The sequence below is a fragment of the Dioscorea cayenensis genome, chromosome 12, assembly GCF_009730915.1.
Source record: "Dioscorea cayenensis subsp. rotundata cultivar TDr96_F1 chromosome 12, TDr96_F1_v2_PseudoChromosome.rev07_lg8_w22 25.fasta, whole genome shotgun sequence".
Lineage (NCBI taxonomy): Eukaryota > Viridiplantae > Streptophyta > Magnoliopsida > Dioscoreales > Dioscoreaceae > Dioscorea > Dioscorea cayenensis.
Window position 1 is genome coordinate 19,517,410 of NC_052482.1, and position 26,521 is coordinate 19,543,930.

General features: G+C 39.6%; 2 protein-coding genes across 2 annotated transcripts; both read right to left on the minus strand.

Annotated features, from left to right (window-relative positions):
* Nucleotides 1-8,303: 8,303 nt before the first annotated feature.
* On the minus strand, nt 8,304-10,526 carry LOC120273278 (probable leucine-rich repeat receptor-like protein kinase At1g35710). Its single transcript, XM_039279905.1, has one exon. It carries the CDS (start codon nt 10,524-10,526, stop codon nt 8,304-8,306), a length of 2,223 nt encoding a protein of 740 aa, XP_039135839.1.
* Nucleotides 10,527-21,667: 11,141 nt separating this feature from the next.
* LOC120273279 (probable leucine-rich repeat receptor-like protein kinase At1g35710) lies at nt 21,668-24,910 on the minus strand. The gene is made up of 2 exons (XM_039279906.1): nt 22,150-24,910; nt 21,668-22,056 (listed from the first exon to the last, which is right to left on the minus strand). Exons 1-2 carry the CDS (start codon nt 24,908-24,910, stop codon nt 21,668-21,670), a joined length of 3,150 nt encoding a protein of 1,049 aa, XP_039135840.1.
* Between the last annotated feature and the right edge of the window lie 1,611 nt (nt 24,911-26,521).

A 26,521-nucleotide genomic window follows, 5' to 3' on the forward strand; every position in this document is an offset into this window, starting at 1 on the left:
ACGCAATTTGGATTATATTAGTCCTCGCTTGGAGATGGTTAGTGGGACACCCACATTGGTAGAGCCCCCAGTGGTCTCTGTCGGAAGACCGATTGTGTTCGGGGAGGGGGAAGACCCAAATCAGTTAGAAGGCTAGTTTGTTATCTTGTTTCCACTCCACCCGGTGAAAGTTTCATGTCGCCGGTCTATCCTTCTTCTGTTTTTGTTGCTGATCCTGGTCTCTTTCCCACAGCTAGTGGATATTTTATAACCGTATTTCTGTTTTAGTAAATCTTGTGGTTTATCCACCTTTTTTTTTAAAAAAAAAGGTGCTTGCAGGAGCGTGTGCTTACTAACACGCAAACTCTCACACACACAAATATATGTGTATTTGGCTGAGCACCGTATATATTAAACTGTTTGATAGTTTGTATAAGTAGAAAGGATAACTGAAAACTAACTGGGATAGAATTTAATATTCTCTGTTCCCCAACAAAGATATATATGATACCCAATTTTAACTTAATTACTATGCATAGGAAAGTAATATGCTAACATATCTAACGATTGTATTTAGTCAAACAAGGGCATCAGATGACTATCGGATGAGGCTCCTGATTAGGCTCTTGGCTAGTCCTTTTTTGGGTTGATGTGCTTAGCCGGTTGTTTTGATTTTGTTGGTGTTGAGGGGTTCTTTTTGTTGTTTCTGTTTGTATCCACTGCTAGTGGTTCTTTTCTTTCTATTTTGTTGCCACTCTAGTGGCTCTTCTTTTTTTTTTTGAATGAATGTGGTTTATCCACTTTTTCAGGAAAAAAAACGGTAGCAAAGTATTGATTTTTTTTAAAATTAAATAAATTACAGATTTATTAGGAAAAACAGATAAGCAAATGCGGGTAAAAATCTAAAAATCGACCAAAAATCGGTGAAACAAAAAAACAAAAAGAAAAAACAAATAAGTCTACTGACTTTGAAAAATACAAGGCAAAAGAAACAAACAACAAAGTAGGGGCACTTGCAAATAGAAGGCACTCCTATGTGGGTGTGTCCAAAGCTACTATACTGCATGTCAGGGGCATGCTTCTAATCCTTAGATAAGCTCTGTTATAACCCTATTCTTCTAAACCTTATTGTTCCCATGATTCATTTCAGTAGTTCACCGCTTCTTGAAATCTGTAAGAGATTCTTGATAGTGATAGTTCCCAATGGCTCAGAAAGGTAAGCCTTTTTTTACGAGGTTGACGACTTTGAGATATAGAAAGCATTGCGAGGGCCTTGATGCGGATTGGTATGAGTGCAAGCTAGAGCAACCTTCACTATGAACACAATTTGTTCGACTAGTTGGCCTGTGGGAGGTCGTAACCTGTTGTCCAACACATCTTTTAGCGATGAGATCATTGCCTTCGGAGGATGATGATATTGATGGTAGATTTGATAGCGACTCTCCGGGATGCATTCCCATCATAACCTCCAATGTCACTACGCCCGAAACTATACACATCACACTTGTCGGTGAACTTGGTCATGTATGCAAGCTCTACAAAGATCACACACATTGAATTATGTTTAAATTACAGCTCAATGGCCTGTCATAGCAAATAAGAATGCATAAAAAGTTTATGTATATATATGCTCTGTTACCTGGAGCAATATAACCGTAGGAGCCTACAGCAGCGATCCAACTAGATGCATCATGTCTCGGCAGTTTAGCGGGTTCCAAAAATCACGAGCTTAGGCTCGAATTCATCGTTTAACAAGACATTGTTAATCGATATATCACTATGGACAATGTTCGACTAGCGGTCATTGTGAAGGTAAGCTAAAGCATGAGCCACTCCATAAACCACGTTCACTCTCATTGCCCAATCAAATGTCAGTCCCCCCAACACACTGTATAGGACATCGCCTAAGATCCCTCTCTCCACATAGTCATATATCAAGTACATTATGATAGTTGATATCTGACGGAGAAGTTCTGCGTCATGCTCCTTACAATGAACTATCAACTTCTTGAACTCATGTGCGTCTGATAACCTTGATAGATAACCTTTTCGTCTGAGGGAAGCCTGTGCTCCTGTGCGTCTGAGTGTCTGAACTTCCCTGAGCGGCCTTGATGGCCCCTTCGGGGCCCAAGCTTTCTCTCCCCCTTCGGACAGGGCTCCCTCCGGGAGTTTCACAGGCCAAAAATCGTTATACGAACCTAAGGAAGACCTGCATGAGCCTCCTCCTCATCTTAGGAGAGAACATTTCGACAAGATCAAGAACTCAACCACCAATGCTATCAACATTGATCATGATCTCTGGACTCACGCTAAAACTAGCATGCAAACCTCTCTCTACGCCAAATTTCTGGGCAAAGCTCTCCCACTTGATCAAGCCAAACTTGCCTTTGCTGATGCTTGGCGGGGACTTGGAGAATTTACTGTTGCTGATCTTCCAAATGGATACTATTTTGTTAAATGTAAATCCTCTGATTTGCAGGAGAAACTCCTGTGGGATGGACCACAGGGCGATTCTTGGGAAGAATCCTTGACTTTTCCCCACAGTCGAGAAAGTTTCCAACCCGGGCGTTTGAGAAACTTTCTCTCTGCTGCGATCCGGATCCAAATATACCACCTACCCATTGAGCTCTGGGGAGGAGAGATTATTGAACTTGTTGCCTCCCAGTTTGGTCGTGTTCTCAAGGTTGACAAGCACACTCTTGACTGCTCTCGGGCAAAATTTGCCCGGGTTTGTATTGAAATTAATCTTGACCAACCTCTTCAACAAGGGACTTGGGTTAACTATGGGGGGTTCTCAGTCTTCGTTCTGGTTCTCTATGAAAAGCTCCCCGTCTTCTGCTACAACTGCGGGAGGGTTGGCCACGGAGAAGCCAACTGCTCCTTTGCTAGCAGTCGATCGTGTCCAGAATCTCTTGTGCCCTCTGGTCAAGCTGATCCAGAGCAGGCGCCGGATGAGGCTGTGATGATGGTCGATGAGGTTGGCAAAGGTCAGGAGGGTTTTTCTGGAGACAATCCTGTCCCTCAGCCTTCTCCCGAGCTTGATAGTGAATTTGGGCCCTGGTTGAAACCTAGGAAACGCCATCTTGCCCTGTGACGCGCGGGGTGAGTCGTGGCGGAGGGCGCGGTGGTTCTCGCGGCGGCCATGGTGGCTCCCGTCTTCCTTCCTCTGGTGGCTCACAGCTGGGGACGATGGCCACGATCGGCAGCGTGGCCCCTGCATGGGCCCCCCGGGACACGTTCTCGTCGGTCTCACATGCAGTTGACACGTGGGGCCTTCTCTGGGAGAGGGGGGAAATTGCTCTCTTCTCGTGCTTACTCCAATCCCGAGGAATCCTTACCCGTTGATCTGCCGCCCGTTGCCCCCATGCCTTTTGATGATACTTCTGGGAGTTCCGAGAAATCTCCTCCCTCGGTACCTTCACTCCCCATTGATTGTTCACCTTTTCCCGAGAAACAGCCGCCCTTAGTTCCCTCTCCCTCCTTTGAGTGCCCTCCTATCCCCGAGAAACACTCCTCTGACATCTTTCCACCTTCTTTGAAAAACCCAACCTCGCTGACTCCCGAGACTTCCCTATCCGATGGCATGGGGACTAGATCCACTTTTGAACTCGGCTCCACTTCCAAGCAATGTGAACCCTCTCCCCCTGGAGAACCGATGCTTATCTCTTCTTTGTCTCTCCATTCTCCACACCCTAACCTCGTTCTGGAGGATCGACATGGTTTATTGGTTGATCAAGTTGTTGATGCCCTCAATAGCTCTCCCATTAGGGAACCTTCATTGGAGGACTCTTCCTCTGAGGATTCTGGTTCCTTGAAGGAGGTTGACAATGACATGACTCTTGGTCAGTTTCAAAATGTTGCAAAGTCTGATACCACTTCCTCTCTGAAGAGAGCCCCTTCGAAAGGGGAGCAAAGCAAAAGAAAGGGAGAAGCTCTCCCCTCATCTATTCTATTCTTTTTTTCAACTCTTTCTTCCTAGTCTTAATCTTCTTCCCTTCTTCTCTTATTATCCATGGACTTACGAATCATTACTTGGAATTGCAGGGGTCTCTCAAATCAGAACACTACTGCTCGTATCCATGACTTCATTAAAACTCGTAAACCGGATTTTATTTGTTTGGTTAAAACTAAAACTAATGCTTTGAGAATCCACAGGTTCTGTGCTAAGTTCGCTAGGCAATGGGATTGGGTTGCCATTCCTTCCGTCGGCTTCTCGGGAGGCATAATCGTTCTCTGGTGTCGCTCTATTGGCTTGGTTACCCCTATTGCAATTAACAGACATGCCCTCCATCTCGTTATTTCTTCTGATAACAACTCTTGGATTCTTACTACTGTTTATAACTATCAGTTAATTTTGGATCATAAATTTCTCTGGCTTTCTCTTGCTAAAATTAACTCCTTGGACTTGCCTTGGCTCATTACAGGTGACTTTAATGCTGTCCTCAATTCTGATGAGATTCGTGGGGGTAACTTCAGGAATTATGCAGCTAAGTCCCTGTTGTTTAACAATTTTATTTTTGACAACAATCTCTTTGACTTGGGCTTCTCTGGGTCGGCATTCACTTGGTGCAATGCCCAGATTGGTCTGGCCCGTAAATGGGCCAGACTGGACCGCTTTCTTGCTAATTCTCTGTGGCTTTTAAGTTTTAAAGATTATTCCAACAATATTCTCCCTCGTATCAACTCTGATCACTTCCCCCTTTTTTTACATGCTAAAAACTCCCCTAATCTGCCCAATAAAATTTTTCGATTTGATAATGTCTGGCTTAACTATGAGGGTTGTCATGATAATGTTGCTAGAGCTTGGTCAAATGATTCGCTTATTTCTCCCATGCACTCTATAAATTCTCCAATGCAATCCTTCATGAGTTTCGTTTCCCGTACTAAAAGTAATATTCTCAGGTGGAAAAAAAGTGGCTTTTGCCACATTGATAAAGAACTTCGGCCACATCCGAGGAGGAAATTAAGAATTTGGAAGCTGCTGATGAATCTCACTTGGATCCTTGGTTCGGTATCTGGCTCCGGGCTCTCCATAATAGACATAATGCTCTTTTTGCGACGACAAAAACAACCACGAGACCAACGTTCTAAGGTCCATTGGCTGACTCAAGGCGATAGCAATACTCGGTTTTTTTCATCAATCGTCAAAAATCGGGACTGACATATGAGCAGAATAAAAGGAACTTAAGGATCTATCGGGTAATACCTTTTCAAACCAGCTTGATATTGAAAATGGTTTTATTCAGTATTATACCATGCTTTGGTCTTCTTCTTCTGAGCATAATGTTGATTTTTTTATTATAATGCCTTACGGATGACTTGCCTTCGCTTACTGATTTGGATAGAGATTTTTTGTTAAAACCCCTCTCTGAGAATGAGATTTACAAAACTCTTAAATCCATGCCTAGTGGTAAGAGTCACAGTCACGACGGTCTTAATCTTTGAGTTTTACACTTTCTACTGGAACATCATTGGGGAGCATCTTTTTAAAGCCATCTCTTTCTTTTTTGACACCGGCCAAATCCCCAAATCTTGGGGTAAAACTTATGTCGTCCTTATTCCTAAAAAGACTAATCCAACTGCTGTCACTGATTTTAGACCCATTTCTTTATGCAATGTCTGTTATAAACTCATTACAAAATTACTTGCTAATCGTCTGAAGTTAGTGATTCACAAGCTTATTGGCCCTGAGCAATCTGGGTTCATCCTTGGGCGGGGCGCTTTTGATAATATTATCGCAGCCCAGGAGATCGCCCATAGTATTGAATCGGAGGTCGATACCCCCCCTAGGATGATATGCAAAATCGATATTGAAAAAGCATTTGATACTATTGAGTGGCCCGCCATTATTGCTACCCTCCGGAGAATGCTTTTTCCTGATATTTGGATTACTTGGATCACCTCTTGTCTCAATTCTGCCTCTTTTTCTTTCATTGTGAATGGTCACCATACTTCTTGGATTAATAGCAGTAGAGGCGTCCGTCAAGGGGACCCCATCTCTCCTCTCCTCTTTATTTTAGTTTCTCAAAACCTCACTGCCATTCTTAACAAAGCACTCCAACTTGACATGATTCATGGTTTCAATCGAAACATCACAAACAACTTCAATCATCTAATGTTTGCGGATGACCTGATTCTTGTCACCAATGCTTCCAGGAGAAATGCCAGACACTGCCTTTTCTGTCTAAATCTATATCATTCTCTTACTGGTCAGAAGCCTAATGTTTTGAAATCTGCTCTTTATGTCCCCTCTTGGTGCAATCGTAGGCTATCTAATGCTATATCCAAAATCCTTGGTATAAAATTGGGGAATTTTCCTTTTACCTATCTTGGGATTCCTATCTCCCCTAAGAGACTGACTATTAATCAGCTTCAATTCATCCCGGATAGAGTGCATAAATTTATCCACTCCTGGAACCATTCGTCCCTTTCCCTTGCTGGTAGGGCTACTCTCCTGAACAGTACTATCTTTGCCATTCCTAACTACTTGCTTTCAGTAATGAACCTTCCAGTCTCCATTTTGGACACTATCTCTAAGCATGCTAGGAATTTCCTCTGGGGTAGCAGCAGCAATAAGAAGGGTTTTCACTCAATCGGTTGGACTACTACTACACTTGGCAAATCTGAGGGGGGTCTTAGTATTCGTAATCTCTGGCTTGTGAACCACTCTCTCATGGCGAAAAATCTTTTTGCCATTTTAAATTCTGAGGATAAAATCTGGGTCAGCATTTTTAATTATAAGTACAGTGGTTGGCATCTTTGGAACCCTAATAAAATTTCTAAATCCTCCTGGTTCTATAAATCCATTTGTCATACTGCTACTTGTTTGAGACCTAATATTAAACTTCTTGCCTGCAATCCTGAGCTTATTGATATATGGAATGATGCCTGTTTTTTTTGACTTGCCTATTTCCCGTAAGCCCACTTTTCTCAACACCTCCCTGAATTTGGATGATTTTCGTTTCAAGGATTGCTTCTCTGCTAATGGTTTTTGCTCTCAAACTATCGCCAGCTTATTTGGTAGCTCCATTGACTCGTCTTTCCTTAATGACATTCATTTTAGTTCTGAGGGTACTTTGGTTTGGAAATGGAACTCCCCATCTTGCATCGCAAGTATTGCCTCTTCAGTGTATACCCATCTCAATAAGAAAAATCACATTCAGGATAGTTGGCGGGGATGGCATGAAATTTGGATACTTCCCATTATGCCTCGCATCAAAGTCCACCTCTGGAAAATTGCTCATGGCCGGCTACCCACTAATGCATATCTATATAATCTTAATATTGGGCCCTGCAACCCTTGCCCTCTTTGTGGACTGGAAAATGAAACCATTGAGCACATTATTTGGAGATGCAACAAAGTTATTCAATGCTGGTTTGAACTTTTTAATATGCTTTCTCTGAACTCATCCTTGATTAATTCTCTTCACACTGGTTCATGGCTAGTTGATTTTTTGGATCCTTGGCCGAAGGCCCTTATTGCTACTGTTACTTGGATTATTTGGAAGCAGCGTTGCAACTTTGTCTTTAGAAATGATCCTATCAATCCTGATGTGATTGTTAACAGAGCTTGGTCTCTCTGCTCTGATTTCAAAATAAATTCTTTCAGGGATCGGGCTCTTCTCTGTGCAAAATCGAACTCTGTTCACATTTTTTCTGATGCGTCCTGGTCCTCTTGTAATCTGTTTGCTGGTCTTGGGTTTCTCATTCTTACTAATTCTAAGATTATCCTGGTTGCTGGCTCGATGGGTCTATCTTCGTCTTCCCCATTTCAAGCTGAAATTGCTGCTATCAACCTTGCCCTTCAGACCTGTCTTGACTTGGGATGGACTCCTGACCGAGTCTTCTGTGACTGCCCGGGTGTGGCTCACCTGTTGAAGCATTATAATGCCAGCGTTGCGTGGCATGTCAACTCGGATTACCATTTAATGAAGAAGAACCTTGATTCATTTCCAAATATTGCAATTGAAACAATCTCGCGGGACCTCAACACCTTTGCCGACGCCCTTGCCAATGTTGGGCGTTCTAATCCTCAGCTTTCACTCTTTTTCAGAGGCATGGAGCGACCTTTTTGGGTTGAAGAGCTTTGTCTACAGCACAGCCTCAGTTTCTGAGTTTTTCTAGCTTTCTTTTTCTTGTTCTGTTTGTTAGCCCTTGGGCTTCTTTGTCAAAAAAAAAAAAGTACATTACACCCTTCTTTGCGCAAGATCCGTGCAGCTTCACAATATTGCGGTGCCTCACCTCCAACAAAATTTTGATCTCATTCAAGAAACTTCCTACATTGTTTTCCTGAATGTCACTCTCATCAGAAAAATGCTGCCGTTTCACAGCCAATACTTGGCCAGAGGGCAGTTCAGCCTTATACACCACCCCAAAAACTTCCTTTTTCCTATGCAGTATGCTTCATTGAAGTCATCTATGGCTTCCATGACATCTGTGAATTTAAACTTGAGACCTGTATCCCACACTAAGGAATAGTTTTCTGTTTCGGTGACTTTGTTGGTTCGTTGTCGCCGGCATGCAACTGCAATGGCGACTAGAAGCATAAGGGAACATCCAACCACGGGGACAGTGATGGCGATAAGTAGTGTTGTGTGTTTCTTATTTGATCCTTGGTCTGAGGGATTGTGAGATCCTTTGTCTGAGGGACCGTGAGATCCTTGGTCTGAGGTACTGAACCCACACGAGAACAAACTGGAAGCATCTCTACACAAATCAGCATTGCCGACATAAGCCATGGATGGCTTCCAGAAAACTTCTCCAGAAGGAATCGGCCCTGTTAGCTTATTATAAGAGAAATCAATGGAGTATAGACTATACATGCCTGCGAATGCTTCAGGGATTTGACCTGAGAGTTTGTTGTGAGACACATTGAGCTGCTGCAAAGCCGTAAGCCTTGCTAAGCTGGAAGGAATTGACCCAGATAATGCATTGCTGCTCAAATCTAACTGCCTTAAATTCTTGAGGTCACCAAGCTTCTCTGGTAGTTCATCAGAAAGTTTGTTTCCCGACAAGTCAAGATTCTCGAGGAAGACCATGCATCCGATTGTTGATGGTATACGACCCGCTAACAAGTTGTGCCTGAGGACAAGATATGATAACCTGCTGGAGTTTCCCAACTCTGCTTCAATCTGTCCTGATAGATTGTTTCCTGATAAATCGAGATAATAGAGTTGAGTCATGCGGCTGATTCTTATGATATGGCCTGATAACATATTGTTGTTGATGACGAGACTCCTTAACAAGCTCAAGTTTCCCAATTCATGTGGTATCTTGCCGGTCAGGAAGTTTGAATTTAAGCTCAGGTATTTCAGGCTTGTCATGTTACCAAATTCCTTTGGAATCTCTCCTTTCAGGAAGTTTGAATCTAAACTCAGGTATTGCAGGCTTGTCATGTTACCAAATTCTTTTGGAATCTCACCAGATATATTATTGCCATCAATACTGAAGGACGTCAAGCTAGTGCACTGTCCCCAGTCTGTTGACAGAGTTCCAGTCAGCTGGTTCCCATTGAGGTGCAAAGATATGAGGTTCGGATGCATCCCGAACGCCTTTGAAATGTCTCCCGTGAAATGGTTACCCTCCAACCCGATTTGTATTAAGCTGGTGCAGTTGCGCAACCAGGACGGTATTGCTCCATACAAGTTGTTGTAGCCCACATCCAGGTACTGGAGCTTGAATCCACTGCACAGAGACTTTGACAGCTCCCCAGAGAGCCTGTTGTTACAGAAGTTGGCAAAGTAGAGCAGACCCCCCTGCCCAAGACCCATAGGGATGCTACCATTTAACTTGTTACCGTATAAATCTAGGTACATGAGGTTCTCAAGCTGAGACATTGTGCTTGGTAGCTTCCCCTCCAATAAATTAAAACTCATGTCTAAGTGCTCTAGTGAAGCCATGTTTCCTATACTTGAAGGTATTGACCCAGAGAATGAGTTGAAGGAGAGATTCAGGCACCGAAGGTTGACCAGATTGGTTCCAAGGGAATCTGGTATTGTTCCATTGAACTCATTAACTGATAGATCAAGGACGGTTAGATTAGTGCAGTTGAGTATGAAGGATGGGAATTCCAGTGTCAGAAGGCTGTTTGATCGGAGTGAAACGTATGTTAATGTTGGCATGGCTTTGAACTCAGAGAAATCTGAAATATCTAAACTATTGTAGCCTATATCCAATGAAGTGAGCTTGGAGAGAGCAGAGAGGTTTCTTGGGATTGAACCAGTCAGAGTATTTCTGCTGAGGTCGATTTTGTTGAGATTTGATAGAGAGGTAAAGTTTAGTTCGTCAAGCCTGCCATTGAGCCTGCAGTTTGGCAAGTTGAGCTCAACTACGCTACCGGCCGAGTTGCAGGTGATGCCAAACCAATGGCAATGATTGGTGGAATCGGTCAGGCTCCATAAGCTGAGAGATTTAGGAATATTGAACAAGCTAGACTTCCAATTCAGAAGTGCCTCTGCTTCTGTTTCTGTTTCTGTTTCTGCGTTGCATTCCAAGTGGAAATTATGAGAGAAAAGGAACAGTAGGAAGAAGAGGATGTTCAATGGCATCGGTTTCATATTTGGATGAAGAGCAATAGATGAAGCGCAATAGATGAAGCGCTTACTTTTGATGCGTTATTTATGCGCTATTACTTGATTATTATGCAAGTACAAGTTTATTTGTTGTGTAAAGGTAGCAACCATATACCCCCTGCTTCCACCATTATTGAAGCGCAGACCAACTGGGAACTTTGACCAGGAACAAGTCCTTACGGTCATAATTAAATATGGAGGCCACAATTTTCAAGCTGACTCTTCTAAGTCTACAGGCAAGTCTTTACTCTGTGCATATTCTGACCATGATAAAACTATCACAAGTTTATTTTATTATCCCAATTGACTGTAAGTTCGGTATTTGATTCTCTCTTTGTCGCGGATTTAAGGGAGTTTGGCGGAATGCATGGGTAACAACAGACTTGGTTTTGATTAATAATCTATGCATCCTCAAAGTCTGACTTCTCTCTGTTTTTGTAATAATTTTTTTTAAATTAAAATAGGCAAGCCACGAATTTATTTTTTTTATTTTTTTTGATAAAAGTGGATAAACCACAAAATTTTATTAGAAAAGGTAAAAACACAAAGAGAGAACAACAACGCAAAGGAAGAAAGATAAACAAATAAAATTGAAAATCTGGAACAAGGAACTCCCGATAGAAAAAAAGAGAAAACAAAATGGACAGCAAGGAGATGATATCTGAAAGTATCAACAATCCGCTTCCATTACTTTTAGCAAAAAAGGTGCCGAGCCCTCACATGGTGTGGGTGCTACGGACGCCCTCGCTCCACTTTCAGGCTGCGAGTGGAATTCGAGAAAGTGTAGGGAAGCGCTTTTATGCTTTGGGTAGTGAGCTCAGCTCGAAAAATTGTTGAGGATCCTTAACTGCAGAAATCCAAAAAAGAAAAATATGAATGGTTTTACGTGCAAAATTAGCTGCAGAAAGCCACTAATTTATTGGATACTAATAAATTTTATTTATATATAATTTTTTTTACAAAGGCGAGTTACGACAATAATTTTATAATGCACTACAATAATTACACCATGTCACGGCTCTATTCAGATGATTTACTATTAGACCATTTAGTGTTTTTGTATTCTCAAAATCTCACTTCCTTTTATTTTTTTAACAAATTTTGTCTATATATATATATATATATATATATATATATATATATATTGATAAAAAGAGTTCAAAAAGCTATTTATTCTAAAAAGAAAAACATAGCAAAACATGCTAGAGACCAAAACAACAACCAAACAGAAAAAAAGAAAAACGAGTCAAATGAAAAACTAAAAAAACAAAAAAACACATAAAAAAACAAAAAGATCTACAAATGAAAACCAAGGTTTGTGATATACTTCATGATCCATTTGGGAAGATCCCGTACTTGATCAAATAGAGTCAGTAAATAGCTTCATATATTGACAAAGACAAGTTATGATAGCTTAATAACCCTAGGGATTTACTATATGAAGCGGACAATGATAGCATGCCAGTAAATAGTGAGTGAAAAATACTGCTACAATAATTTTATAGTGTACTACAATATTTGCACAATAATGCATAGTATCATAACACCATTCAGATGACTTACCACTAGACCATCTAGCAACAAGCACAAAAATAAAAATTATCTTTTAATAAAGTTTGTTGTTTATCTGTTTTTTCAAAAGATAATAATACTATTGGCGCTTTTTTGTAGAACTATTTTGTTTGATTTATTAAAAAATGTGGTTTATCCACTTTGTTAATATATATATATATATACTAAATAAAATATATGAGAGTTAATACCTGGAAGCTTATATTAGTTTAATACAATAAATATTTTTAGTAGTTCTAGTGGGCCTGTCCTTGTTCTTTCCGCCCGTGTTGGTGGTTGTTATCCTTTACTTCAAGTAATGAAAGCGGTTTATCTTTTTTTTTTCAATATATATATATATATATATTTAGTAGGACAAAACCCAACTTGTACGTCGCTGCTGGTGCTATTTGTTGTCACCTTAGCATGTAATTGCTTTGTCTTTCGAATAAACGTGGTTTATCCACTTTGTCACAAACAAACAAACAAAAACAAAAAGCCAACTTGGTGCGAGCAAAGGGGCATGGAGTATCCAATAAGAACATTTTTTTAAGAATTGTTTAAATTATCTTTCTCTAAAAATTGTTGTTTACGCATATATAAGTATGTTTTATAATTTTGTTTGTATGTGCCATTTTCTATTTTTAATTATTTTCATAAAAAAATTGTTGTTTAGGCACATATATGTATGTCATATATTTTAATTTACTGATGTTTTGTACAGTTAAGATTAAGGGTAGGTTCTGAATTTTTTATTTTTTATTTTTTGAAAAAAGTGATAAACCTCTAAATTTATTAAGAAAAAAGAAAGCAGTACGAGAAAACAAAACAAAAAAGTTAAAACAATAACAACAAAAAGGAAAAAAATATAAAAGAAACAAGAACATCACAAATAACAAACCAACAAAGTAATCACCAAAGGTGAAGAACAAACATGTCAAGAAAAGAGTAAGAAATAGAAGAACACCGAAGAAGTTAAAACGTAGTGAATGGGTGATGTCCACTGTGCGGTAATATGGGAACAACTTAACTGCTGAAAGGAGAGTGCGAGATAACATAGGAACAACTTAACACCTGAAAAGGAGAATCACAAATCAGGGAGGGCACGTTCTAATTTCTCATTGCATTAAGTAATGCAAACGGTGGAACATCTATTCTTGGGTTATGAATTTTCGGAGCAAATTTGGTCCTTCTTCATACAAATTTTTACTCCAAGTTCTTTCCCATCCTCAATTTCCAATATTTGGACCTCCTGGATACCACTTCTAAATTCTAATATTCAGAATCTTTGAGATCTTAGTTCACGAGCAATTATTTGAAATATTTGGCTTGAACGGAATAACCGCATATTTTCTTTAAATTTTCTACCCCCTCATTTTGTATTATCTAAGATATCTAATATGCTGCTTTCATGGCTTTCTGCAAATTCAAGGGCTCATCAACAGGCTAATCTACAAGCCTCTCTGAGGATCAAGCGCTCTCTCAGCTTCATAAGCGCAAGAGTTGCAGAGCATTCCGGTAATACAGCGCATGCCTTAAATAGGGAGTAGTCTTCTATTTGCTGTAGTTTGGGCAGGCCTGTGACTCCTTTTGGAAATCTTAGCCGGCCCAGTCTCTTTCTACCTATTTGTTGTCTTTTCCTTTTTTCTTCTTCACCCTTGGTGAGGTCCTTAGTTTGTTTCCTTTCTAAATTGTTGTTTTATTTTCTTTATGTTCGACTTGTTCTCTTGTTCTTTATTCAATAAAGTTGTAGTTTATCCACTTTTTTCAAAATTGTTCATTGCATCAAGTAATGCAAATAATACAAATGATATGATATGTCTTGCCATGTATCATGAGTCAAGAGATGATGACAAGTTAACACTTAGGTTATATACATATAAATTAAATTTATTAATAAATATAAAAATAAATCATGATTTATTTATTTTATTAAAAAAAATTTACCTCAAATCATATTTATATATATTTACAAAATAGATAAATCATATTTATTAAAATAAAAAGAGGTACAACATTCAAAATGCAAAAAAATCAGCAACCAAGAAGAACACGACCAAAAGTGCAATCATCATCAAGCATATTAGATAGAAAGTAAGGTAAAAATAGAGAGCACTCCTCAATAACAAAAGATTGAGAGCTCAACCTAGGGAGTAAGTAATCCCTAAGAATGCCCATATGAAGTGAAAGCTCCAATCAGATTGGACCGATGCTAGTGTACACATCTTTGAAACTACTGATAGCAATCAAAAAGAAAGGAGAGAATAAAAGACACTTAAAAAATATGCATACAAAAGCTGAAATATAAGAAGCTAAAAAATATAATATGATTCTTAATTTTCCACCTGAATCTGAGATGGAGGATTTTTTTGATACAATATTTTTCACTTTTAATTTATTGAAGCCATTGGCTATAAAGAGCTTACCGAAGAAAATAAATTTAGCCAACAACCTCGTAATTTATTGGCACTAGATCTCTTGCATAAAGTGTTTATGTTTTTTCTCAAAAAAATAGGTTCAAACCTCAGCTCTCACGCAAGAAAATAAATTCAGTCAATGATCTCTTGGTTTATTGGCACTGGGTCTTTTTCAAGTGTTTATATTCTTCTCAAGAAAGTAGGTTCAAACCTTAACTTATGCAAAGTGAAAACACAAGTGGATTAATGGGGTATTCATTTCTTATTTATGCACGCTCATGACGTAGTTTGTTCATTTTGTCAAAAAAATCAGTAATATGTCATTGAAATTTGCTATCATATTCAAACTATGCATTTAAAAAAGTTGAATTCAAACCAAATCTGTGAAAATATATGATCAATTAACCAATTCTCTTATTAATGAATGTGAACTATTCATTTTTATTTTCCTAAATTGCACATTATTTCACACATACTTTTGTATCTTCTATATTAACAATATTACACAAGCTAAAATGATGAATCTCATTTACCTTTTGATAGTTCCGATGGGTAGTGTGATAAGGAGAGTCACTCAAAAACTCACTCGAATAATGGACACACACACACAATCAAACAAGAGAAAGAAGACACGCAAGTTGGTAACCCAGTTCGGCACAACTTTGCCTACATCTAGGGGGTCAAGCATAGAAAAATAATCCACTAAAAGAGGTTATAGAATAAAGAGTACAACACTCCCTTACTCTCTCAAAACAAAGAATACCCTCTTAAGATTGCAAGATACTAACTCTCCTTAACCCTCACCAAAGGGTCTCTCACTCGATCGCTTCTCCTAAATCTTCAAGCAGGATATCTTACATAGATGCACCGACGTCCAATGGAACTTCTTTTTTTAGAATTCTCCGCTGCTTTTTAACTTGGATACCTTCCAAAGTTAGATGTTACATGCATCCAGTTGCAACATTGCCCACCTTACTGAACATGACTGAGTTCTAGCCAGTTGTACCCTAATCTACGACCTTCAACCTTCCCGGTTCCTTCAGTCCGCCTCTTAGTATTTGACTCGACCCGAGCTCCTCCTGCTTGCAGCTGCTTCCTTCCTCACATCACTTCAGTTGGTCTCATCTTTCAAGGAACGCGCCCACCAAGGCACACGCAACCATCTCACCAAAGATGGTCATCGAAGATCTCCCAATCTTCTTTCCAAACTTGGTCAAAGTTTGGTCTTCCCAAATGATCTTTGTTTAACTCATGGAAATATTGTTACTAAACTTGATCTCATTCTCATCCAAGTTTAGCCTTCAATATCTTCAAGCATGATCTCCAATCATCCATACTTGGATCTTCAAATCTTCAATCATATCTAAAGTAATGTTGATTATGATTTATATAACGCAAGTATACGCTATCGTAAACAAGTAATATAATGATAAGAGAGTATCGTTCCCACGAGGATTGAGCTTATTAATTACCAAAATTACTAACCCTAATTCTACTTGATTAATGAAATTGAAGAAGTTTAATTTAGAAAATCTAATTCAAGGACTAGAGAGAGAGATAGAGATAAGGAGAAATCAATGTCAAGAGATTCTAGGGTTTCCGAGTTCACCTAGACTAATTCCACCTAGATCATCTAATTCAATCAATCAATGTTTGCTTCTTATGTTGTCATCAAATTTCCCTAAATTGATCTTTCTCAAGCATCAATAGCATATTCCACTAGATAAGTTAACATCATCTCTGAGATAACTGTGAACCTATGGAACTCATTAAGCTCTAGAAATTTATAATGATGCATACAACCTCATAAATATCTCTATCTTATGATGATTGTACAATATTTCAACCAAGACCTAATTCAATTATCACCTCTCGGTCTCAAATCAAATTAATAATCATACAATTGGTGATCAAGCAATCACAAGCATTAAGCATAGATTAAAATATCCAACATAGTCTTGAAACAAGCATCAATTAAATTAAACAAAGATGAATCTAGGGTTTCATAGTCTGGCTACATCGTAGCCCTAGAAAAAGTATTTAGAACATAATAATTGCAAAGTTCGACATATTAATAAGGTTCATAATCAAATGAACAAAGAAAAACTAAAAACTAAAGCCTAGCAATGAATCTGCGCCGAATCTTTGCTCCCAGTCTCTTGATCTCCGAAATTCCTCCTCCTCTTTTCGTCTCAACCCTATCCCCTTTTATAACATAAAAATCGGGGTAGCGCCTAGGCGCTATAGTTTCTGTTTTGCAACTCTTAATGTTGTAGCGCCTAAGCGCTGCATGCTAGCTCCTAGGCGCTAGATTTTCTGTTTTGCTTGTTCCCTCTTTGTTGAAACTTTGCTCTTCTTTCTCCAATTTTGTGCCTTTACCTATTCTTCCTTCGAATCATTATCTTTCTTTCCTACAATGCAATAATAATAAAATTAAGAGTAAAATTGGTTGAAAATAATTCAAATTTAATTCATTATGACTTAAAGAAGGTCTATATATTAAGTGCAAATTATACTCATCAAGTAATCTTCAATCAATCTCCCATACATGATTAGTCTTTTTGAATAGCTCCACCCATAATTAGCTCTTGGATCTTCCTTCAAATTGTGTTGCTAAATATGGTCTTGATAATCTCATTGGCTTGTCCTTTCCTAACTTAGTTTGTGTCTTCAAATAGCTTCACACCAAACTAAACTCCATGCAATCTTTATGATCTTATATTCTTACCAATGATAGAATATTCCTCTCTCTCTTTAAGATAGATCTTTCCAAAAAAAAAGTTCTATCAAAGATATGGTTTATCATCCCGGATTTTACCAAGGATAGATAAACATACCTAAGATAAAAACTTACCCTTCTTGAAAAGATCCTTTTAACTTGAAGCACTTTCCAAAAATAGTTGATCATCACATGACTCTAATGAGAGGAATTTCTTCTAAACATGATCTTCATCATGATTTTCTAGCCCTTGTATCTTCACATGTCATGACACCAAGATTTTGCCACATCATCATCCTAGTCATTCCTTTTTTTTGCCAAGTCATCATTGCCATGTCACTTTCCTTTTGTCAGGTCACCTCTTGGCTTGTCATATAATGCCAATCCTTGTCGTCAGACTTAACACCTTTAACCACCTCCTGTTATTCTAACTAAGCCTTTTTTATTTGTTTTTGGAGTAATTCTCCGTACAGTCCTTGTACTTTTTAAAATGTGACCTTTTGATCCTTGTACTTTTTTCCTGTTTCTTCTAGGTCCCAATACTATTTCAAATGTGCTCAATTGGCTCAATTGGCCCCAAGACAAGACGACCATCATGTTTGCCATCTAATGTGCTAACATGGCCAACATGTGGCTTCTTTTATATCAGTTAAAAACTTAATACTCATAGCTGAATTTTAATAATAGGTGGATACAGAAGAAAAAAAAAGTAAAAATATAAATATTAAATTAAAAAAGTGAATTTAGAACCCTAATTACTTTACTCTGTCTCTCTCCTTTCTCTCCCAACCTCCATCCCAATCATCTCCCATCCTTTTCTCCAACAAGCATCCCCTTCTACCCCCTCCCCCCTTTCCCCCAATCAGCGCTCCCCATGCCTCCCCTTGGACGAGCCTCTAAGCCATCACTTGCTCGGATACATTTTGCCCCCCTTATCCCTTCGGTCTTCCACAATGAAAGCGATAAGGTACCGTCTTGTATGACTGAAGAGATCTAAAGATCAAGATGACAGAAAAAATCTAATGCAAAAGCAACAAACACAATGAAGTATAAAACACATAGCAAAGAAAAGATAGGAGGCACACGAGATGTACGAGGAAACCCCAATGCAGGGAGAAAACCTTGGGTGGTAAGCCGATGAAGATATCCAATAATATGGAGAAGAAGGAATTACAAAGCTCTCACAATCACCAATGACGGCAGAAACCCTAATTCTCATAACACATATAAGCCATTCACCAATTACATAAAGGCTTATATTTTAAATTCATAACTCTTTGATGTTGCTAATCAAACATAACTTAATCTGGGATAACCCAAATTATTGAGACAAACTCAACAAATCTTTTTTATCTCGGGTTCATTTCAATGGTGGCCACATAAGTTTCATAAGTATAGCGCTATGGCCACAAATGTTTTTTTTTGTAACGTTGTGGTCACAAAACTATTCTCCAATTGCACTGATGGCCACAAATATTTCATTATTATAATGATGTGGTAACAAAGGTTTCCTATGCAGATCATGTTTTTGTGACCACGTCATCACATTTGTGGCCATCAGTGCAATTAGAGAATAGTTTTGTGGCCACAACGTTACAAAAAAAACATTTATGACCATTAGTGCAACCGGAGATTAGTTTTGTGACCACAACATTACAAAAAAAATATTTGTGGCCACAACGTTACGATGATGAAACATTTGTGGCCACCAGTGAAACTACCCCCTTTTATCTCCCATCCTCTTTGTTTTGTTTTAGCCATTCTACAATTAGTATTAAAGTGGTTTATGCTCCTTACGCTCTAATTTGCATGTAGGCAAGAAGAGAGAGGATGACAGTTGCACAGAATGCACTCTTTGAAGAAACAGTAATGTGCCAATCGAGCTCAATAGCACTTAAGGTGCCAAAGCTATCAACACAACAAAGTTGTGCATAAGAAACAAGCAAAGGGTCTCCTCAAAATTGAATTACTTGATGTGTTTGTATAGAATTTTTTTTGGAATAGTCATGTATAGAATGTGTGACTGGTACTCAGTTTGTGAGAGTGTCAATGACTGCTATGTAATTTTGAAACTGCACAACACAACTAACTACTGCTCTTTTTTTTTTGGGTAAATTCCTATATGTATGAAAATGTATGGATTGGGATATACATAGACCTGCAAATATAATATAGCTAGATTTTTTTTTGGCAATGGTCTTAATTTTGTATTACAATGAAATTATGTTGAATAGAAACATAACTTTCTTGATTGAAAGGAACAAATCAAAATACAATGTAATGCCTCAAAAAAAATTGCTTTGGTTACATTGGCATGGTGCATTTCAGACTGGTATATGATAGGATTCCGGCAATGTGATGGGATTGCTGCATTGCTTGTTGGAAACATTAGTGAAATGGATGCTGCTGAGAAAGAAAGGAGAGGCTCATTGGAGGGGAGGGCTGATTGCCGCGGGAGGGGGGTGGAAAGGGACGCTAGTCGGAGAAGAGGATGGTAGATGATTGGGATGGAGGTTTTGGGGGAAAGGGAGAGAGCGTAGAGTAATATTTATTTTTCACTGTTTAATTATTTTCCTTTATTCACTTATTAAAAAAAATCTAGCTTGAGAATTAAGTTTTTAACTGATTGAAAGGAAGTCACGTGTTGGCCACGTAGCATCATTGGACGGCAAACATGACCGCAATCTTATCTCGGAACAATTGGGCATGTTTGTACAAGGATCAAAAAGTTACATTTTAAAAAGTACAAGGACTATGCGAAGAATTACTCCTTTGTTTTTCTATATTTTTATTTATGTTGTTTGTTTTAGTTTACTTCTCATATTAAAAATAGCATTCAAATTAGTTGAAAACCATCCGTTAGCAAACCATATGTATAAAATAACCATTATACCCTTTGCATATATACCATTGAAAAGTTTTTTTTATTGTAAAATAATCATCTGCAAGGGTTATTTTGGAACTTTATATATCTTAATCCAAGTTATAACCATATTAATAAAGTTTGATTAACTTCTATTAACCGAATCTAACAGTAAGGGCAAATCTGTAATTACCTATACTTTTCAGGGGTATATATAGAATTATGTTTTTCTGAGTGTAAATATGCAATTATAGAACTTTTGAGGGGTTTATAACCAATTTTCCTTTGTTTTTTTTTCTTTTGCATTTTTTTTATCTTTTATAATAAATATATGTGATTTATTCTCTCTTAAAAAAAATTCCACCAACAGAAGAAGGTCAACAACAATTTGACCATAGCCCAACAGTAATAAAAGATGAAAATATCTCATGAAGAGAGGAGACAGATCCCTCGATGGACTAAGGAAACTCAATAGGCACCAATGACCAAGTGATCTATTGGTAGCCGGGTCTCCAATAAAACCTTTTACAAGTGGTGAGAGTTCAAATCTTGAGTGAGAGCACATTTCTGGGAGTGTGAGTGGTGGTTGTGTGTGGGTAGTCTCAGCGCCCATGTATGCGCGGGCCCTGCTCCCACTTGCTCTGCTGAGGTTTGTGCACGCCCCTATCTTACTTAGCGGCTAAACCGCTCATTTTGGCAAAAAAAAGAAACTCAACAGGCAGCTGAAAACAAAATTTGATGACCCATATTCTCCAGCTGTGCGTATAGAGAGTCTATTGTTGGTACTTCGATCATTCACCAATCTAATTTCCAACTCATTTCTCCAAAAACTACACACATTGCACCAATCAATGAACTTGACCATAAATGCAAGCTCTGCGAAAATAACGCATGCTTAATTACTTTGACAGCATCAACCCAATTGAGTGCATCAGGAACTATTAAGAATAAAACAATAACAACAATGGTGAAATTGTTGACTGTAAGACTAGTAGATTGGTCTCTTCTTGGAAACCATTAGGTGCATGCTTTGTGACCAATATATGACAGTAAGAATGAAATTACAGAAATGAGACAAATTGTGCTGGAGGCGCTTATGCTTCCGGGCACATACACTTTATCTTACACACACAAATATGAATGTATTTCCACATACAACCCCATATATCAAACTGTTTGATGGTATGTATGAATTCACTGAAACAGTTACTGAAAACTAACTTCGATATAAACTCTTAAGCCTTATTCAGTGATAATGATACCAATCGATGGTGTAATATACTACCATACTCCGTTTCCTTTTTAATAAAATTGTGGTTTATCCACTTTAATCAAATATATATATATATATATATATATATATATATATACTACCATTCATATGAAGAATAATATGTTATATTATTAACATATCTAACAAAGTTGGTATATGAAACGAGCCCATCAAGATGATGAAATGTTCGCAAACTATTGATGCAACCAAATTCTTAGACAAGCTCTGTTTTGACCCTGTTTTCCTGAACCATATTGTCGATTAAAACACTCTTCATAAGCTCAAGACCATGCCTCATTTCAATACTTCACCTCTTCTTGAAACCTGTAAGAGATCTTTTATGGTGATAGTTCCCAATGGCTCAGACAAATAAGACTTTCGCATGGTTGACAGCTCTTGAGCTATGGAAAGCATTGCAGGCCTTGACGCCGGATCGGTCTGAATGCAGGCTAGAGCAATCTTCACTATGAACACAACCTGTTCAGCTAATTGGCCTGTGGGAGGGAGCAGCCTGTGGTCCAACACATCTTTCAGAAGTTGATCATTTCCTTGAGAGGATGATGACATTGATGGTAAATTCAAAAGCAGCTCTCCAGGATGTATTCCCATCATAACCTCCAGTGTCACTACTCCGAAACTATACACATCACACTTGTCCGTGAACTTGGTCATGTATGCAAGCTCTACAAAGATCACACACATCGAATTATGTTTAAATTACAACTCAATGATCTATTAAATAAGAATGCACAGAAGATATATATGTGTGTTGGTACCTGGAGCAATGTAACCATAGGAGCCCACAACAGCAGTGCAACTAGATGCATCATGTGTCAGCAGCTTAGCAGTTCCAAAATCGCAGAGCTTTGGCTCGAAATCATCATCTAACAAGACATTATTTATTGATATATCTCGATGGACAATGCTCGGCGAGCAGTCATTGTGTAGGTAAGCTAAAGCATGAGCCACTCCATGAATCACTTTCACTCTCATTGCCCAATCAAATGTCAATCCCCCAAGCACATTGTACAGGACATCGCCTAAGCTTCCTCTCTCCACATAGTCATATACCAAGTACATCACACCTTTCCTCATGCAAGATCCGTGTAACTTCACAATATTGCGGTGCCTCACTCCCAACAAAATTTGGATCTCATTCAAGAAACTTCTTACATTGTTCTCCTGAATGTCACTCTCATCAGAAAAATGGTGTCGCTTCACAGCCAATACTTGGCCAGAGGGCAATTCAGCCTTGTACACCACCCCAAAACTTCCTTTTCCTATGCAGTAGGCTTCATTGAAGTTATCAATGGCTTCCATGACATCAGTGAATTTAAACTTGAGACCCATATCCCACACTAAGGAATAGTTTTCAGTTTCAGCGACTTTGCTGGTCCGTTGTCTACTGCATGCTAATGCAATGGCAACTAGCAGCATAAGGGAGCATCCAGCCACCGGGACAGTGATGGTGATAAGTAATGTTGCGTGTTTCTTGTGAGATCCTTGGTCTGAGGGACTGAACCCACACTGGAGCAGACCAACAGCATCTCCACACAAACCATCATTACCAACGTAAGCCTTAGATGCGTTGTGAAAAACTTCTCCAGAAGGAATTGGCCCTGTTAGCATATTATAAGAGAAATCAATGGAGCATAGACTATACATATCTGAGAATGCTTCCGGGATGTGACCTGAGAGGTTGTTGTGAGATACATTGAGCAGCTTCAAAGCCGTAAGCCTTGCTAAATTGGAAGGTATTGACCCAGACAATTCATTGCTGCTCAAATCCAAATGCATTAAGTTTTTGAGGTCACCAAGCTTCTCTGATATCTCACCAGAGAATTTGTTTCCAGATAAGTGAAGATCCTCGAGCTTGACCATGCCTCCAATTGTTGAAGGGATATGACCCTCTAACAAGTTGTGGCTGAGATCAAGATAATGTAACCCACTAGAGTTTCCCAACTCTGCTGCAATCTGTCCTAATAGTTTGTTTCCTGACAATTTGAGATGAAAGAGCTGAGTCAAGCGGCTAATTCTTCCGATATGGCCTGATAACATATTGTTGTTGAGATTAAGACTCCGCAACGAGCTCAAGTTTCCCAATTCATCTGGTATCTCCCCTGTCAATAGGTTTGAAGCTAAGTTCAGGTCTCGCAGCCTGGTAATGTTACCAAATTCCTTTGGAATCTCACCAGATATATGATTGCCGTTAATAATGAAGGATGTCAAGCTAGCGCACGGTCCCCATTCTGTTGACAGAGTTCCAGTCAGCTGGTTCCCATTGAGGTACAAATATTTGAGGTTTGGATGCACCCCGAAGGCCTTTGATATGTCTCCCGTGAAATAATTGTCATTGAACACTATTTTCACTAATCCGGTGCAGTTGCGCAACCAATAAGGCAGTGCTCCGTAGAAGTTGTTATTGCCCACATTGAGGTGCTGGAGCTTGAATCCACTGCACAGAGACTCCGGCAGCTCCCCAGAGAACCTATTGTCCCAGAATTTGGCAACGTAGAGCAGACCCCCCTTGCCAAGACCAGTAGGGATGCTACCATTTAACTTGTTATAGGATAAACTTAGGTACATAAGGTACTCAAGCTGAGCCATTGTACTTGGTAACTGCCCCTCCAAGAAATTGCTGTTCATGTCTAATTGCTCTAGTGAAGCCATGTTTCCTATCTCTGTAGGGATAAGACCGCTTAGTTTGTTGCCATTGAGGATCATTTTTTGGAGATGAACAAGGTTGCCTATACTTGAAGGTATCGACCCAGAGAATGAGTTGAGGGAGAGATTCAGGTACTGAAGCTTAACCAGATTGGTTCCAAGGGAATCTGGTATTGTTCCCTTGAGCCCATTATATGATAGATCAAGGACGGTTAGATTAGTGCAATTGAGTATGAAGGATGGGAATTCCAGTGTCAGAAAGTTGGATCGGAGTGAAAGGTATGTCAATGTTGGCATAACTTTGAACTTGGAGAAATCTGAAGTCTCTAAACCATTGTGGCTGATATCCAATGAAGTGAGCCTGGAGAGAGCAGAGAGGTTTCTTGGGATTGAACCAGTCAGCATATTTCTGCTTAGGTCAAGTTTGGTGAGATTTGGTAGAGAGGTTAGGTCTAGCTCGTCGAGCGTGCCATTGAGGCTGCGGTTTGGCAAGCTGAGCTTAACTATCCTATTGGCTGAGTTGCAGGTGATGCCAGACCAGCGACAGTGGCTGGTGCCATTGGTCTGACTCCATGAGCTCAGAGATTCAGGGTTGAACAAGCTAGACTTCCATTTCAGAAGGGCCACTGCTTCTGTGTCTGCGTTGCATATCAAGTGGAAACGTGGGAAGAGGAAGAGTAGGAGAACGAGGATGTCTAATGGCCTAGGTTTCATCCTTGGATGAAGCGCAATGGATGAAGCAATTGCTTTTGATGCATTTCTATGTTCGTTTTGCATGGAAATAGAATAGAATGCAGATCGGTTGTTAACTTTGACTACAGCCTTTACGTCATAATCATAATGCCACAATTGAAAAGGGTGGATAAACCACATGCATTAAAAAACAAAAAGATACAACAGACATCCCACTAGCTGTGGAACAAAACAAGAGCAAGATAAAAGGAGGAACAACGGGTCTCCTCCTGACCCACATCAACAAAAACCCTACTCCTCCCCACCATCCTGAACAACCTCCGTCAAGGAAGTGACCTCCACCTCCTCAGAACGAGGTCCACCAAGCTCTAAGCAACGCCTGATGGAAGAGATAGGCCCAGCAAGCTTCACTTTCAAGCCCTCAGGAGCTGCAGAGAACCAAGATAACAGCATGTGAGCAGTCTTCAACATGACAACAAGAGCATTATCACATTTATCAGCAAAGATATGATCATTTCGAGTAAGCCAAATAGACCACACAAAAGCTTTAACAATGCAATCCCCAAACACCTGGCCCGCGGGATGTAATGAAGACCTCCAGTCGCTCCATAAGAGTAACATAGAACGGGGAAGCTCAGGTAGATGTAGAAATCTACTGAGGTACGCCCACACCTCCCGAGAGAATTGACAATTTAAGAAAAGGTGATCTACCGACTCAACATTGGCGTTGCAAAGAACACATGTGTCCGTCGGTAGCCTATTACATCGCCGCTTGGCAAGATTTTCAAGAGAAAGAATTTTGTTCTTCCAAGCTAACCAGTTAAAAATGTTAACCTTTCTTGGGCAGGGACCTTTCCAAAAGGAATTTGCAATGGGGCACCGTAGTCCGCCCTCAGTCAATAGACAATAGAAGGACTTGACAGAAAAGGACCCGTTTGTCGTCAAACCCCAACACTTTAAATCTTTATCCCTCCACGATGCCAGGTTCAAATTAGAGAGGAGTTGCGCAGCCCTCAGGTCATTCACGAAAGGCGGTCTTTCCAGTAAGAACGCCAAATCCCGAACCGTCCCGTTAGGCAAATGGGACGCACGGAATTCATCTGGCCAGATGTACATTGGCGCCATTCCATTGAACCATCTATCCTTCCAGAAGAGCGACTCAGTGCCAAATTTGACCTGGACTGAGACACAACTGCGAAAAGCAGGGAGACAACGAGAAACACCAGCCCAAAAAAAGGAGACCCTTCCTTTCGGAAGCCTAAACATATCCCAGGTGGGAACATTATAGTTGAACCGAAGAATCTTCACTCCCCCCCAGCGCGAGTCAGACAACACCTTCCATCTCCATTTCCCCAGCAGCGCCAAGTTGAAGGAAGAAAGATCCAAGATACCCCAGCCACCTTGCTCTTTCGCGCGACAAATGTTTTTCCAGGCCACAAGTCGACATCCAGGATGCTCAATATCTGGACCTGTCCACAAAAAATCTCTTCTTATCCTGTCAATTTCCTTTATCACCCACTTAGGTAGTCTGTACAAGGACATCCAGTACGTCGGAACCGCCGATAGCACTGAGTTAATAAGAATGAGCCGTCCTCCAATAGACAGGTAATTGGATTTCCAGGATGACAGGCGCCCTCTAACTTTGGCAATCAGACTCTCCCAATCCAGTTTACGAGGCCTTCTGCCCGAAATAGGGATACCGAGGTATGTAACAGGAAGGAGGCCTACTCCACAGTTAACCGTCTTAGCCTCACCGTCCTGCGGAAGTTGATGCAAATTGGTAGAGTAAAG